The sequence below is a fragment of the Chelonoidis abingdonii genome, chromosome 1 (assembly GCF_003597395.2).
Source record: "Chelonoidis abingdonii isolate Lonesome George chromosome 1, CheloAbing_2.0, whole genome shotgun sequence".
Taxonomy (NCBI): Eukaryota; Metazoa; Chordata; order Testudines; family Testudinidae; genus Chelonoidis; species Chelonoidis abingdonii.
The window spans coordinates 153,390,588-153,406,873 of record NC_133769.1 but is presented as its reverse complement, the minus strand read 5'-3'; the positions used below and the strand labels follow the sequence as shown (position 1 = coordinate 153,406,873).

At 46.0% G+C, this 16,286-nt stretch overlaps 1 protein-coding gene across 12 annotated transcripts in view; it reads right to left on the bottom strand.

Moving 5' to 3' along the window:
- KPNA1 (karyopherin subunit alpha 1) overlaps positions 1–16,286 on the bottom strand; it is a 484,825-nt gene that overhangs the window by 418,655 nt on the left and 49,884 nt on the right. For all 12 annotated transcript variants that reach the window (XR_012656904.1, XR_012656906.1, XR_012656905.1 and 9 more), the window contains exon 7: positions 9,970–10,058. Coding sequence is in view for 9 of the 12 variants with exons in the window: in XM_075071590.1 (XP_074927691.1) it covers positions 9,970–10,058 (89 nt within the window). In the remaining 3 variants the exon portion in view is untranslated. The remainder of the gene's footprint in view (positions 1–9,969; positions 10,059–16,286) is intronic.

Here is a 16,286-nt window from a genome sequence, read left to right as displayed (position 1 = left end):
CATATAGTGGAAAGTGACCGCAGTCAACATCTGGGCTCTTGTGGAATGGGCTCTCACCCCAAGGGGTGGAGGCAGTCCTGACAACTGATAGCATAGTGTAATGCACCCTGAAGCCTACTTGGAGATTCTGTGTGGAGATGGCTTGCCCCTTAATCCTCTCAGCTATAGCAACAAACAATCTAGGGGTTTTCCTGATTGGTCTCGTCCTTTGCAGGCAGAAGGCCAAGGCCCTGTCGATGTTGAGAAAAAGACGGTTACTCACCTTTGTAACTATTGTTGGAGATGGGTTGCTCATATCCATTCCAATTAGGTGTGCGCACGCCGCGTGAACGTTTGTCAGAAGATTTTTACCCTAGCAACACCTGGTGGGTCGGCTGGGTCGCCCCCTGGAGTGGCGCCGTTATGGCACCAGATATATACCCCTGCCGACCCAACGGCCCTTCAGTTCCTTCTTGCCGGCTACTCTGACAGAAGGGAAGGAGGGCAGGTTTGGAACGGATATAAGCAACACATCTTGAAGAACAACAGTTACAAAGGTGAGTAACCGCCTTTTCTTCTTCGAGTGCTTGCTCATATCGATTCCAATTAGGTGATTCCCAAGCCTTACCTAGGCAGTGGGGTCGGAGTGAGATGTTGCAAAATGCAAGACTGCTGAGCCAAATGCTGCATCCTCTCTGGACTGTTGAACCAGTGCGCAGTATGAGGCAAAGGTATGAATCGATGACAGATAGCTGCCCGACATATTTCCTGGATGGAAACATGGGCCAGGAAGGCGGCAGATGAAGCTTGAGCCCGAGTAGAATGGGCGGTGAGGTGGCTAGCCGGAACGTAAGCCAAATCATAGCATGTATGGATGCAGGATGTCACCCAAGATGAAATTCGTTGGGATGAGATCGGTAGGCCTTTCATCCGGTCTGCCACAGCTACAAAGAGCTGAGGTGACTTTCGGAAGGGTTTTGTTCTCTCAATATAAAAAGGCGAGAGCCCTGGAAATGTCTAGGGTGTGCAGCTGTTGTTCCCGACACGATGGGTGCGGCTTCAGGAAGAAGACTGGGAGAAAGATGTCTTGATTGACATGAAAGGTAGACACCACCTTAGGGAGGAAGGAGGGGTGTGGTCGCAGCTGTACCTTGTCCTTATGGAATACCGTCTACGGAGGGTCCACTGTCAAGGCCCGAAGCTCAGATATTCATCTTGACGAAGTAATAGCGATGAGGAAGGCTGTCTTCCAGGAAAGGTACAGCAGCGAACAGGTGGCCAGCGATTCGAAAGCAGCACCCATAAGCTTGGCTAGCACCAGGTTGAGATCCCAGGTAGAGGTTGGGCATCTGACTTGAGGGTACGAACGTTCCAATCCCTTGAGGAATCTTGAAACTATGGGGTGAGAGAAGATTGATCGGCCATTTTCCCCTGGGTGGAAGGCGGAGATGGGCTGCCAGATGCACCTTTATAGAAGAGACAGCTAGGCCCCATTCTTTCAGGGCTCAGAGGTAGTCCAGGACAGTAGGAATGGACACCTGCCTGGGGACCGAGTTACTCTGAGCGCACAAGCAGGAGAAATGCTTCCACTTGGCCAGATATGTCATCCTAGTGGAAGGTTTCCTACTGCCCAAGAGCCACCTGTTGGACCGAGGCAGAGCAACGCAACTCAGACTGTCTCAACCACACAGCAACTATGCTGTGAGATGAAGAGACTGCAGCTCCGGATGGTGAAGCCTGCCGAAGTCCTGTGTTATGAGATCCGGACAGAGTGGCAGGGGAATCGGGTCTGCCACTGAGAGGTCGAACAACATCGTGTACCAGTGCTGCCTCGGCCACGCTGGAGCAATCAGGATCAGGTGGGCACTGTCCCTGCAGCGCTTGAGTAGGACTCTGTGGACAAGCGGAAACGGTGGGAAGGCATAGAGTAGGTGCCTCTTCCACGGGATGAGGAATGCGTCTGAGGGAGAGCCTGGGGTGCATCCCTAGAAGGAGCAGAACACCTGGCATTTCCTGTTCTCTCGGGAGGCAAAGAGGTCTATGTGGGGAAACCCCCACTTCTGGAGAACAGAATGGATGACGTCCGGACAAATCGATCACTCATGAGACAGGAAGGATCTGCTGAGGTGATCCGACAGAGTGTTCTGGACTCCTGGGAGAAAAGACGCTACCAAATCGATCGAGTGGGCTATGCAAAAGTCCCAGAGCTGGAAAGCTTCTTGACAAAGGAGGGAGGAGCGTGTGCCGCCCTGCTTGTTTATGTAAAACATGGCCGTTGTGTTGTCCGTGAACACTGATACACAACAGCCTTGGAGATGCTCTCGAAACACCTGGCATGCTAGATGGACCGCCCTCAGCTCCTGCACATTGAGGCGTAAGGCTAGCTCTTGAGTTGACAAGAGGCCTTGAATGCAGAGGCCCTCGAGGTGAGCACCCCAACCCAGAGATGACGCATCTGTGGTTAGGGCCATCGAGGGTTGCGGTGGGTGGAATGGCATCCCTGCACAGACTAGAGTGGGGGTTAGCCACCAGGTTAGGGAGCCCAGAACCTTCCAGGGAATAGTGAGCACCGAGTCCAGGCTGTCTCTGCGTGGTTGGTATATTGAAGCAAGCCAGGTTTGAAAGGTCACGAAGGTGCAGGAGGCCATGTGACCTACAAAGCTGAGGCAGGTGCACACCGACATTGTCGGGAAGGTTTGAAGACCTCGAATAATCGAAGCCACTGCTTGAAAACGTGACTGCAGGAGGCAGGCTCTGGCCAGATTGGAGTCCAGAACAGCTCCGATGAAGTCTATTCTCTGCGTGGGAGTCAGAGTAGACTTCTCTGTGTTGATCACCAGGCCTAGGCTCCCGAAGAGGTCTCAGATGATGTGCAGGATGCTGCGACACTTGTAACTGGGAAGTCCCTCAAATGAGCCATTCATCGAGATACGGGTAGATGTGTACCCGATGACGTCGGAAGGAGGCGGCGACTACAGTCATGCATTTTGTGAACACATGGGGAGCCGTAGAAAGGCCAAACTGAAGTACAGTGAACTGAAAGTATTGATGGTTGACCACAAAACGGAGGTACTGTCTGTATGATGGGTAAATTGCGATGTGGAAATACACGTCCTTCATATCGAGGACGGCATACCAGTCTCCCGGATCCAGGGATGGGATAATGGTCCCAGGGTTACCATGCGGAACTTCAGCTTTATCATGAATTTCTTGAGTTCTAGCAGGTCTAGGATCGGTCGTAGACCTCTCTTTGCCTTGGGGATTAGGAAGTAGTGGGAATAAAACAAACTGGAGGTGGTATCCCACTTCCACCGTGCGCAGGACCCAACGATATGAAGTTAGCTGGGACCAGGCAGGGAGGAATTGGGAGAGGTGGTTGAAAAAGGGAGGAGAAGGATCCGGTAGAGCAACTGGTGGGCCGCCCTCAGGCGTCCCATCAAAAGTTCTGCTTGGGTTCTGCTGGTGGTTTAGGGGGTGCCTGATTTTGATCTCCTTGAGGGCCAGACTGCCTCCGACGATTCCCTCTGCCACACCTTCTGCTAAAGTCCTGATGCACCCTAGGCAGAGCGCAAGGGTGGTGTGGCTGGGGCCGGAAGGTCCTGCGTTGGGTCACTGGCGTGTGCATACCCAGTGAGCACATTATAACGCGATTGTCCTTCAGACTTTGCGATCTGAGGTCAGTCTTATCTGAGAACAGGCCCTGGCCTTCAAAGGGCAAATCCTGAATAGTTTGTTGTAATTCAGGGGGAAGGTCTGAAACCTGGAGCCAGGAGATACGCCTCATTGTCACTCCTGACGCCAGAGTTCTGGGTATTGGAATGGACATGAACACCACCTCTCCAAGAACAAGTTACAAGAAGGTAAGTCTTTTCTTCGAGTGATTGTTCCATGTCGATTCCAATTAGGGGACTCCCAAGCTCTCCCACGGGGGTGGCGTCGGAGTTAAGGAATCACTGACTAGAGCACTGCTCTGCCAAGAGCTGCTTCGTCTCTAGCATGCTGTGAGATGGCATAGTGAGCGGCAAAAGTGTGCACTAAGTACCAGGTCGCCACTCTGCAGATCTCTTGGATAGGCATCTGGGCCAGAAGAGTGGTGGAAGAGGCCTGAGCCCTTGTCAAGTGGGCCATTATAGCCAGGGCTGGAACCTTCACAAGGTAACAGCAGGTACGGGTATAGTCTGTACTCCAGGAAGAGATGCGCTGAGAGGAGACCAGAAGTTCTTTCATCTGGTCCAGCACCGCCACAAACAGCTGGTTTAACTTCCTGAACGGCTTTGTGTGCTCAATGTAGAACACTAACGCCCTCTGCATATCTAAAGAGTGAAACTTCTGCTCTTATGTGTTGGCATGTGGCTTGGGGTAGAAAAATGTCCTTGCTGAGGTGGAATTGGGATACCACCTTGGGCAGGAAAGCTGGGCACGGCCTGAATTGTATCTTGTTCTTGTGGGAGGATATGTAGAGGGGGATCGTAGATTAATGCTTTTAGCTCTGATACCCTCCTGGCTGATGTTATTGCAACTAGAAAGACTATCTTCCACGAGATATACAGAAAGGAACATGTAGCGAGTGGCTCACATGGGGCTCCCATAAGTTAAGCTAGAACCAGATTGAGGTCCCAAGTCGGTACAGGTGGCCAAGACTGAGGGTATAAGTATTCCAGGCCCTTAAAGAAATGGCCCACCATAGGACTGGAGAAGACTAAATGTCCCAACTTTCCAGGGTGGAACACTGAGATGGTCGTGAGGTGCACCGTGATAGACTATCCAGCCACGCCTTGCTGCTTCAGGTGTAGGAGGTAGTGAGGATGAATGGTATAGATGACTGGAGTGGAGATGCTCAACTAAGATTACACCAGCATGAAAACCATTTCCATTTGGCCAGATAGGTGGCCCTGGTGGAAGCTTTCCTGCTACTAAGGAGCACCTCCCTCACCTATTTTTCCATGTACTGGAGCTCCCTTGCATTTAACCATGAAGTTTCCAGGCTGTGAGGTGCAGGAACTGGAGGTCTGGGTGAAGCAGGTGGCCGCGGTCCTGTGTAATCAGATTGGGAAGGAGCAGCAGTGCAATGGTGGTGCTGACTGACAGCTCCAGAAGTGTGGTGTACCAATGTTGGCATTGACAAGCCAGAGTGAGCAGAATTACCACTGCCTTGTCCTTGCAGATCTTGAGGAGAACCTGGTGGACAAGTGGTATAGGAGGGAAGGCATATAGTAGACGGTTCCCCCGGTGCATCATGAACGCATGAGAGATTTATCCCAGGCCATGTTTTTGGAAGGAGCAAAATGTTGGACATTTCCTGTTGCTTATTGTGGTGAATAAGTCTACCTGGGGAAACCCCCACCATTGGAAGATGGAGTGGATTACGTCCTTTCAGATAAACCACTCCTGACTGCTGAACAACCTGCTGAGGTGGCATATAGGACACCTCCAGGTGAATGGAGTGGGCTACACAAAACTCCCACAGGTGGAGAGCCTCCTGAAAGAGAGGGGAGGAGGAAGCTCCGCCTTGTTTGTTTATGTAGAATGTGGTGGTGGTACTGTTGGTCATTACTGCCATGCAGTGACCTTGCAATACTGTAAGGAAGGTCTGGCACGCTAGTCTTACCACTCTGAGTTCCTTTATGTTGATGTGGCGCAAGATCTCCGACTGCAACCACATGCCCTGAGTCTGTAAGCATTCTAGCTGTACCCCCCAACCACGATTTGACGTGTCCATTATTAAGGTCATAGACGATTGAGGGGTGGTGAATGGGACTCCTTCACAGACCATGTGAGGGTCCAACCACCACACAGGGTGTCTAGGACTCGTGGTGGTACTGTTACTACTGAGTCTAGACTGTTCCGACCAGGGTGATAGACCGTAGCTAGCCAAGCCTAGAATGGTCTAAGCCTCATCCTGGCGTGCCGCACCACACCGCCATGGTGTCCCAAAAGGCTGAAGCATGTCCTTGCAGCGGTGGGGTATTGGCTGAGTGTCTGAATGACGTGTGTCAGTGTTTGGAATCTGGGTTGTGGCAGGATGGATCTTGCCTGAGCCAAGACCAACACCGCCCCAATGAACTCTTAATTGGGTGGGTGACAGAGTTGTTTTATCTACTCTGAGGAGGTGAGACAGCCTCTGGAAGGCCTCTCTGACTAACGGAACATAGGACTGTACCTACTCCCTGGAGCAGCCTTGCAGGAGCCAATCATCTAATTAGAGGTACACACTTGTACCTGTCTCTTTTGGAAAAAGGCTGAGACGACTGACATACACTCGGTGAACACTCAGGGGGCTGTTGATAACCTGAATAGAAGCACTGTGAACTGAAAATGTATGCAGTTGACAACAAACCTCAGGAAGCGTCTGTGCGGAGGCCAGATGGCTACGTGGAAGTACACATCTTTCATGTCGAGGGCAGCATACCAGTCCCCCAGATCCACAGAAGGGATAATTGGACTCAGGGAGACCATGCAGAACTTCAACTTTACCATGAACTGATTGAGTCCTTGCAGGTCTAAGATAGGTCAGAGATCCCCCTCCCCCCCCTTTGCCTTGGAGATTAGGAAATAATGGGAATAGAATCCCTTCCCCCTTAGCTCCTGAGGAACCTCCTCCACCGCTCCTATGGCAAGAAGCGTGTGCACTTCCTGGATAAGGAGTTGCTCGTGACATAGGTCCCTCAAGAGGGATGGGAGGAGCAGAATTGGAGAGAATATCCCACTTCTACCAAGTGAAAAACCCAGTGGTCTGATGTTAATAGGGGACCATACACAGAAGAAGTGGGATAGGCAGCTCAAAAAACAGGGATTGGGGGGAAGGATTCATAATCATAGCTGGTACACCATCTTCAGGCGCCCCTTCAAAACCCTTGCTGGGTCCCCGATGATGGCCTGAGGGAGGGTTGGAAGGTCTACGCCTAGAATTCCTGCCCCTCTGGTAGTAATTATCCTGCCTTGGGAGGGGTTGGTATTGCCTCTGCTGTTGCACTGGCTGAGGCTTGAACGGCTTTCTCTGAGTAGCAGTTTGTGCATTCCCAGAGACTTCATGGTTGCCCTGGAATCCTCAAAGCAGTGGAGTCTTGAATGAGTTTGGTCAGAAAACAGTCCTTCACCCTCAAAGAGAAGGTCCTGCAGGGTCTGCTGAACTTCCGGGGGAAGCCCGGATGCTTGGAGCCAAGCTGTTCTCCTCATGACCACCCCTGACGCGACGGTACGTGCCATGGAGTTGGCCGAGTTGAGTGAGGTTTACAGGGATGTCCTAGCAACTGCCATCGCCTCCTCAACCAGAGCTGAGAATCATAGAAGATTAGAGGTGGAAGAGGCCTCAGGAGGTCACCTAGTCCAACCCCCTGCTCAAAGCAGGACCAACACCAACTAATTCATCCCAGCCAGAGCTTTGTCAAGCCAGGCCTTAAAAACCCTCTAAGGATAGAGATTCCACCACCTCTCTAGGTAACCCATTCCAGTGCTTCACCACCCTCCTAGTGAAATCATTTTTCCTAATATCCAACCTAGACCTCCCCCACTGCAACTTAGACCATTGCTCCTTACTCTGTCTACAGCCACCACTGAGAACAGCCTAGCTCCATCCTCTTTGGAACCCTACTTCAGGTAGTTGAAGGCTGCTATCAAATCCCTCCCTCACTCTTCTCTTCTGCAGACTAAACAAGCCTCTCCTTGTAAATTATGTGCCCCAGCCCCCTGATCATTTTCGTTTCATTTCATTCCGTTTTGAGAACTCAGACTTTGACTCAGTGGGAAGTAACTCCTTATATTTTGACATGGAGTCCCAAGAGTTAAAATTATACCTGCTGAAGTTGAAGCCTCTGCCACTACCTCATCAGGCAACAACGAAGAAAAGGCCAGTGGAAGCATAGGGTCATCATGGCCCACCATGTGCTCCGGTTGATCCTGGGCAGCATTGGTGCCAAGTGGCTCAGCGTGATCCGATGGGACCTTAGATGTGGATGGATCTGGGACCAGCTCCGATGTGCCCTATGTAATATGCGGGGGTGATCTGGATAGAGCCACCTCTGTGGTACGAGGGGTGCTTCTGTCTGCTGTGACCACACCTGGTGATGCCCCAATGTAATGGACCTAGAAACCCTAGAAGGGGTACCTTGGGCCTGATGGTAAGCCCAGGAGGTCCAGAAGGGCCACTGTGAAGCTGGCGGCCATTGAGGCTGCCAGGACGAAGGAGCATGTCTCCCGCTCTTGTCTGTGAGTAGCGGGAGCCGTCCTCAGAGTCAAAGGGTGATGACCACAGTGGTGCTTAGGATCGCTGCACTACTGGTCAGTGCCGAGAGTAGGAAGTTGGAGATCGGTGCTGTAACGGCTACGTAGATGAATGGTGCCGGATTTCCCACAACTTAGACTAGTGCTACAAATCCATGCCGGAGAGCAGCTCCTATGTTCTGGTACCGTATCACGGTGCCAGGCGATAGAAAGCGATCACAACCAATGCTGATTTCCCGGTGCTGGAGTTCATGAGCAACATGCTCCCTGCGTCTTGCTGTCATGTACTGGGCCCAGTGCCGGGGTGAAATAGACCGTGAACAGTGCCGGTCTGGAGAGAAAGGTGGCCTCATCGTTCCCAGTTTGCCTCTAGATGGGACATGTGTAGGAGGTGCCAGAGGCTTGTCTCTGACAGCAGGGGGCTGGGGCAGAGTACTTTCTATGAGGTTCCTTGCCACCTCACAAGTATCTGGAGCGGAGGGGGCTTCTAAGCAGTAGAGACAGCGTTGGTGCTTGTCACTGACCAAGAATGAATACAGGCAGGAGGCGCAGAGCTTGAATCCTGATGTCTTAGGCATAATCCAGTACCCATGTGTGGGTATGTACTACCCAAACCAAAGACTCCAACTGTGCTGAGACGAAGGTTGGTGCTATGGACCTTTGTGCGAGAGCATTCAGTGCCATGACTCTTGGTGCCAAAATGCTTGGTACCAGCATGACTGGTGCAGAAAATGACATCTTCCTAGAAGTACTGGATGCAGTGCTGTTCTTGGATTGAGAAGAGACAGTCTGTACTGACCTGAATTTCAGTACCTTAGCACTGGAATGGGACTCCACTTTAAGACTTTGAGACGGGTGAGTCTAGTAGAGGCATTCTGTTCCCTCTCTGGAGAGGGAGATGGAAAAAAGCTTCAACTGGTAGAAAATACAGCAGCATGTGTGTAGAAAATAAGGGGCGGGGAGGGATAGCTCAGTGGTTCAAGCATTGGCCTGCTAAACACAGGGTTGAGAGTCCAATCCTTGAGGGGGACACTTAGGGATCTGGGGCAAAATCAGTACTTGGTCCTGCTAGTGAAGACGGTGGGGGATGGACTCAATGACTTTTTGGGGTCCTTCAAGTTCTGTGCAATAGGTATAGATATCTCTCTGGGCAGCCAATGCAGAGACCATCAAATACAATTCAGTTCCAAAACTCATTCCTGCAATCCACTGTAATAAGAATTGCTGACCAACAGGGAAGACACACAACAACATTCACAGAAGCTGGACCTTCCCTCTGGTACCAAGATGGATGGATGGATGGATGGATGGATGGATATATATTTTTTTGTAATAAAAATCTGATTTACTTAAATGAAATGGTTTTATTTAAACACATTTTTTTCTTTAAAAATAATCCTATATAGAATTAAACTTGAAATATATCAAGGTCTAAACTTACTACACCTCTACCTCGATATAACGCTGTCCTTGGGAGCCAAAAAAATCTTACCACGCCATAGGTGAAACCATGTTATATCGAACTTGTTTTGATCCGCCGGAGTGCGCAGGCCCGCCCCCCAAGAGCATTGCTTTACCACATTACATCCAAGTTCATGTTATATCGGGTCACATTATATCGAGGTAGAGGTGTACATGTAACTGCACGGTTACACATACCACATATTATATAATTGTCATGGTTGTCCTGTCATGTCTGGCCAATGCAGGTCCTTCAGTACTATTGCCAGTATCTCGAACAAGATACAAAGTAAATCAAAACAGACTTACTGCAATAGAGTGGGTAGGATTTGGCAGTCCAACACATAGTCTCTGCACATGGTACTGTCTCCAGCAATATTGCCAAGTGCCCATACTGCCTGTGAAGAAAGAACAAAACACCTGCTTTTATTTTATTTTTTTTTTGACTCAAGCAAGGTTTTCCTTTATAGTGCATGTGTAGGAATAAGAGATATTCTGTGCTAATGCTGACATCCTAGCTAACTTACAGAGGGAAAATATATTCCAGTTCTGAGGTACGGATATACAGGCAGGCTCACTAAATGGCTCATCAGGAAATACCAACAAAGGGATGTTCTTACTAACAAGGGCCAAAACAGTAATAGCATTTCCTGAACATTACAAGGGGATCCATTCTGTACATAACGATATTAAAAACAGTGGGAGAAAAGAATCAAGACCCAAATGCCCAGCCAAATCCATAGCCAAACCAATATTTAGAGCCCAAGCCTCAACAAACTTATAAGTTCCTTGACATATACTCTTAGAAGGAAAGCCAGGTGAAGCAGAACCCAAATATTGCCTACAAGCTGCACACTGGACATCTATGGTAGGAAAATCAGGAAAGACTGTCCAACAAGCTCTTAGAATGTACTCGGGACAACTTTTTGTTTCAGAAGATGGAGGATGTAACTGGAGCTGGCTATTTTAGATTTGATTCTGACTTCTAGAGAGAGAACTCTTGCGAATCTGAAAGTGGAAGCAACTTGGGTGAAAGTGACAATGAAATTATAGAGGTCCTGATTCTAAGGAAAGGCAGGAGTGAGAGCAGCAAAATAAAGACAGACTTCAAAAAAGCAGACTTCAGCACACTCAAGGAACTCCTAATCACGATTCCAAGGGAAGGAAATCTTAGGGAAATAGGAGTTCAGGTGAGCCGGCAGTTTCTAAAAATACAATATTAAAGGCACAACAGCAAACTAACCTGATCTGGAGGAAAGGTGGGAAGAGAAGTAAGAGACCAATATGGCTGCGGCAGGTACTCTTTTTAAGGAACTAAAAATCAAAAACGAATCATGCAAAAAGTGGAAACAAGACCAAATTGCTAAGGATAAGTATAAAACAATAGACAAAAACAGAAAGACAGAAGCATAAAATGAATTACAAGTAGCAAAAGATATAAGAACAGGTTCTATAAATACATTAGAAGCAAGAGAGCAATGTAGGGAAGTGTAGGTCCATTACTTAGAGTAGGAGAACAAATAATGGATGCCAGAGAAGGGCTAAGTGTTCCTTTTACACCTCAGCTTTCACTAAAAAGTTAATTGAGACCAGATGCTTAAATTAATATTAAGAATAGGGAAACAGAACAGAACAGGTTAAAGAATACTTAGATAAGTTAGATGTATTCAAATTGGCAGGCCCCAATTAAATTCACCCTAGTACTTAAATTAGCCAAAGCAATCTCTGAACCATTAAAGATTATATTTGAAAGCCATGGAGAATGGGTGAGATCCCAGAGGACTGCAGAAAGGACAACATAACACCTATCATCAAAAAAGGCGGAAAAGGAGACCTGAGGAATTACAGACCAGTCAGCCTAACTTGATACCTGAAAAGATTCTCGAACAATTTATTAAACAACTTGTTCATTCCTGGAGTAATAGCAAATATAGATTGTCAAGAACAAATCATACCTAATCTCCTCCTCCAACAGGGTAACCATCCTAGTGGATATGGGGGGAGAAAGAAGCAGACATGATATATCTGGAATGTAGCAAGTCTTTTGAAACTGTCCCATGTGACATCTTCATAAGCAAACTAGGAAATTTGGCCTACACAAAATGACTATAAAGGTAGGTGCACAACTCGTTAAAAGGCCATGCCCAAAGAGTGCTTATCATTGGTTCACTCTGAAGCTAGGTGGATGTATCAAGTGAGGTGCCACAGGGTCTGTTCTAGGTTCAGTACTATTCAATATTTTCATTAATAACTTGGATATTGGAGTGTAGAGTATGCTTATAAAATTTGAGGATGACACCCAAACTGGAAGGTGTTGCAACCACTCTGAAGGACTGCATTAGAATTCAAAATTATCTTGATAAATTGGAGAAATGGTCTGAAATTAATATATGGAGATATACCTATCTCATTAAAATGAAAGGGACCCTGAAAGGTCATTGAGTCCAGCTCCCTACCTTCACTAGCAGGGCCAAGTACTGATTTTGCCCCAGATTCTTAAGTGGCCCCTTTGAGGGTTGAACTCACAACCCTGGGTTTAGCAGGCCAGTGCTCAAACCACTGAGCTATCCCTTCCCCCAAATATGTTGAAATTCAATAAAGAGACGTGCAAAGAACTACACTTAGGAAGAAAAAAATGTTGAAAGGAAGGCAGAAGTGGTAATTGTTCTGCTCTACTAAGCACTGAAAACACCTCAGCTGGAGTACTGTGCACCCCAGTTCTGAGTGCCGCACATTAAGAAAAATGTGAACAAATAAGAGACAGTCCAGAAGAGAACAGAAATGATAAGAGGTTTGGAAAATATAACTTCTGAGGAAAGTTTGAAAGCACAAGTCACGTTTAGGGAAGAAAAGGTTGAAGGGGGCATAGTTTTCAAATACATAAAATGCTATAAAGAGGATGGTTGGTGATCAATGTTCTCCATATCTACCAGGGTAGGATGAGAAATAATCATCTTAGTTTGCAGCTAGGAAGAGTCAGGACAAATATTAGCAATAATTTATTAATTATATGGATAGTTAAGCACTAGCACAGATTATCTAAGGAAGTTGTGGAATCTCCATCATTGGAGGTTTTTAAGTTTAAATAAAGACTTTTCCAGTATGGTCTAGATATATTTAATCCTGCCTCAGCATGGGTGGAAGGACTAGATGTTCTCTTGAGGTTTCTTCCAGCCCTATATTTCTGATTCTGTGTGGTCAGTAGCAGATGTCAATAAAGGAGATGTGACTTCTCTGTCCTGAGATTATCAATACTCCTTTCTTATTTCCTTTTTTTAAATTTACTTTTGGAATGATGGTATGACAGTTGTGAAAGCCACTTGTCTAAATTAACAGCACAATACTGGGTCTCATCCAAGAAAGTTCCCAACTTCATAAACTCATCTGACTGGATATAGTAGCTATTGGGAGGTCTACTTTAATGGACAGGAAGTATATGGACACCTTTTGCAAGGGTTCAACATGGGAAAGGATGTAAAAAGCAGAATGCTCTGCATTTGTACAGTGCCTAACACAATGGTTCCAGTGTCCAATTCACAACAGGGGGTCTTAGATGCTGCTGCTATACTAATGAACGAGGTTCCAATGTTGTGTCCTATGAACTTTTGGGATTGGTATAAGAGTTGCTTCTTCAAGAAAAAGTTTACCAATGGAATTTGTACCTAACTTCCTTTTTTTGAACATACTGATAATATTACACTGCAAAGACTTGATATTTTGCTTGGAAATGCTTATACATCCAACATTAAGGCTCTCTTCTTGTAATTCAAGGCTATGATTCATTTGTTAAATATGGTAGTTAAACCATGGACTTTGCTTCATCCAACAGAATAAGTTCTATTTGTTATCTTCTCTTTAGGGTCCATGAGAGTGATAATCACATCATCCAAGCATCCATTTTGAATCATTCTGGTCCTGGATAGAGGACTGGATTTTACAATAGTAGACCTCTTCTGTGAGACACACACACTTGAAGGTCCAGTGCTAGATTCATCAGGTTTGAGAGTCATAGCATCTTCATCTAGGAAGGTTGTAACAATAGTCCTGCCATCTCTTGTTCCTGTCTTTTCCACTGCTCCCCACAACCATACAAATGCTGGATGACATATAGCAGAGAGATTGTGCAACTTTGCAAGAGGTAATTCTCCACCATACATCCTGGGTCCTGACACAAGGAAAAGCCATAGGACACATTACTGCTGTTTCCAGATCACCAGCCCATCAAACTGACAAACAATGTATGAGGACACTTCTGGGCATTCCACTCTGCTTATTCCAATTTCTGCCATGTAAGTCTTGGTGTTCATCTCCCATATGATGGGCAATGCAGATAGAGATAGGAATGTTTGCTCTGTCCAGAACAGAAGAAGCTGGTGGGTCAGGACCTTAATAACAAAAGGGGAGGGTGAAAAGTGGGAATATGTGAGCACTTGTTTAGTACAAAATAAAGATGTTGAGAACAAAATTAATCAAGAAACCAAACAATGTGAAGACAAGAAATTCTTTAATTGCCAATACACCAATGCTAGGAGGATAATAAACTAGAAGAACTGGAAATGTTCACTTATGAACATTAAATTTAATCTAGTTGGTATTACTGAAACCTGGTAGGAGAATTCACACATTAGGACATTATTTAGCAAGTGGGCAAAATTGGAAACGAGAGTGGCACTCTATGCCAAAAATGGCATTACTTGTTTCTAAATCACTGACAACTAAAGATGATGGTCTTCAGTGTTTATGAATCAATGTTTTAACAGATAAAGTTCAAGATGGTGTACCAGTAGGTGTCACCTACAGACCACCAAATCACACTAGAGAATAGGGTAACCAGCTCCTTAAGATGTTATATAATGTGTAGGAAAATGGGGGACTTCAGTTGAAATGGCATATGCTGGTGGTCTCATGCTCCCAGTACTGAAGGGTCCTTGAAATTTCTAAACAGTACAGACAACAGTTTTCTAAGTCAAGAAGTGTTGCATCCAGCAAGGAGATGTCTATATTAGATGCCATCTTGACAGATAAAAAGGAATTCATCGCAGTACTAAAAATTAGTGGTAGTAATGCAAGTGACCATGACTCGATCATATTTGTTATGTGCAAACAGAATAAAGTCCAAACCAGTACAGTAATACACAAACTCAGTGTTTTAAAAAAGGGCCAAGTTTACAAAGCTGGAAACAATTGAACCAAATGAGTTGGGAGAAAGAACTGAAACAGAAAAAAGTGAATGATAATTGGAAACTGTTTAAGAACAGTTTTACTGGATGCCCCAAAAGCCAATCCCAAAATTGAAGAAGGCCACAGTGGATACAAAAAAGAAAATCTGACTTAGAGGAAGTAAAAGCAGTTTTTCTCTATAAAAGATATATATAAAAATAAAAAATGGAATAATGGGGAAGTTGATAGCAAAGAATATAAAATCAGAGCGATTGTAAAAATTGGTAATGGAAGCAAAAGGACTCGGAGAAATATACGACCAGCAGGGTTAAGCACAGTAAGGCATTTAAGTATACTAGATTAATAGATTCTAAGGTCAGTAGGAACCACTGTGATCATCTCTTCTGACGTTCTGCATAACACTGGCCATAGAACTGCCGCAAAATAATTCCTGTTTACACTAGTGTATATTTTTTAGCAAAACATCCAATCATCATTAAAAAATTGCCAGCGATGAAGAATCTACCACAACCCTTCAATATGTATATTGTTCCAATGATTAACTATCCTCACTGTGAAACAAAAGGAATCCCAACAATAATACTGGTCTATTATTAGATGGAAACAATAGAATTGTCAGTAATAATGCAGAGAAGACAGAATTGTTCAATAGACACTTCTGTTCTGTATTTAGGAAAAAAACAGATAGTCATATCAGATTATGATGATTAAATCCTTTCCATTCCCACTGTAACTCAGAAGGAAGTGAAACAGCACATACTAAAGCTAGACGTTTTTAAATCAGCAAGTCCGGAAAACTTATATTGAAAAGTGTTAAGAGTTATCAAAGAGCTCTCTGGACCATGGATGTTGATTTTCATTAAATTCTGGAATACTGGGGAAATTCCAAAGGACTAGAAGAATTCTAATAGTGTGCTAATATTTAGCAAAGGAAAACAGGCCAGCCTATAATGACACAGGTTGTCCTGCCACTACAGTTAAGGATGCATCATGATCTCTGTTTAAAGGTTGCCCTTTCTAAGTCCTCTAACGACATGCTTGGTCAGTTTCCTTTGAATTTTGGTGTGCCTCAGGCAAGTGAAGGGTACAGTTAGTAACCCAAATTTGGGGTCATTTGAGTTTGGGGTTGCGGAGATATACGTCGCCCCCTGCCCCAGGCAATTTCCAAAAGTTTCTATGTGGGTTTTTTTGTGCAGAGGTAGAGATCCAACTATTAATGTGATGCAGGTCAAAATGGCCTCAAACCTGTTGAGGTTTACCCAAGATAATCCATGGCGCTTGCTAAATCTTTGAGGGACCCTGTCATAAGTAGATAGGTAAGGTAAGGGTTAAGCTTCTTTTACCTGGAAAGGGTAACCAAACACCTGACCAGAGGACCAATCAAAGAACTGGATTGTTTAAAAGTCAGGGGCGGGAATTTGTATACTCGGGGTCTTTTGTTGTTT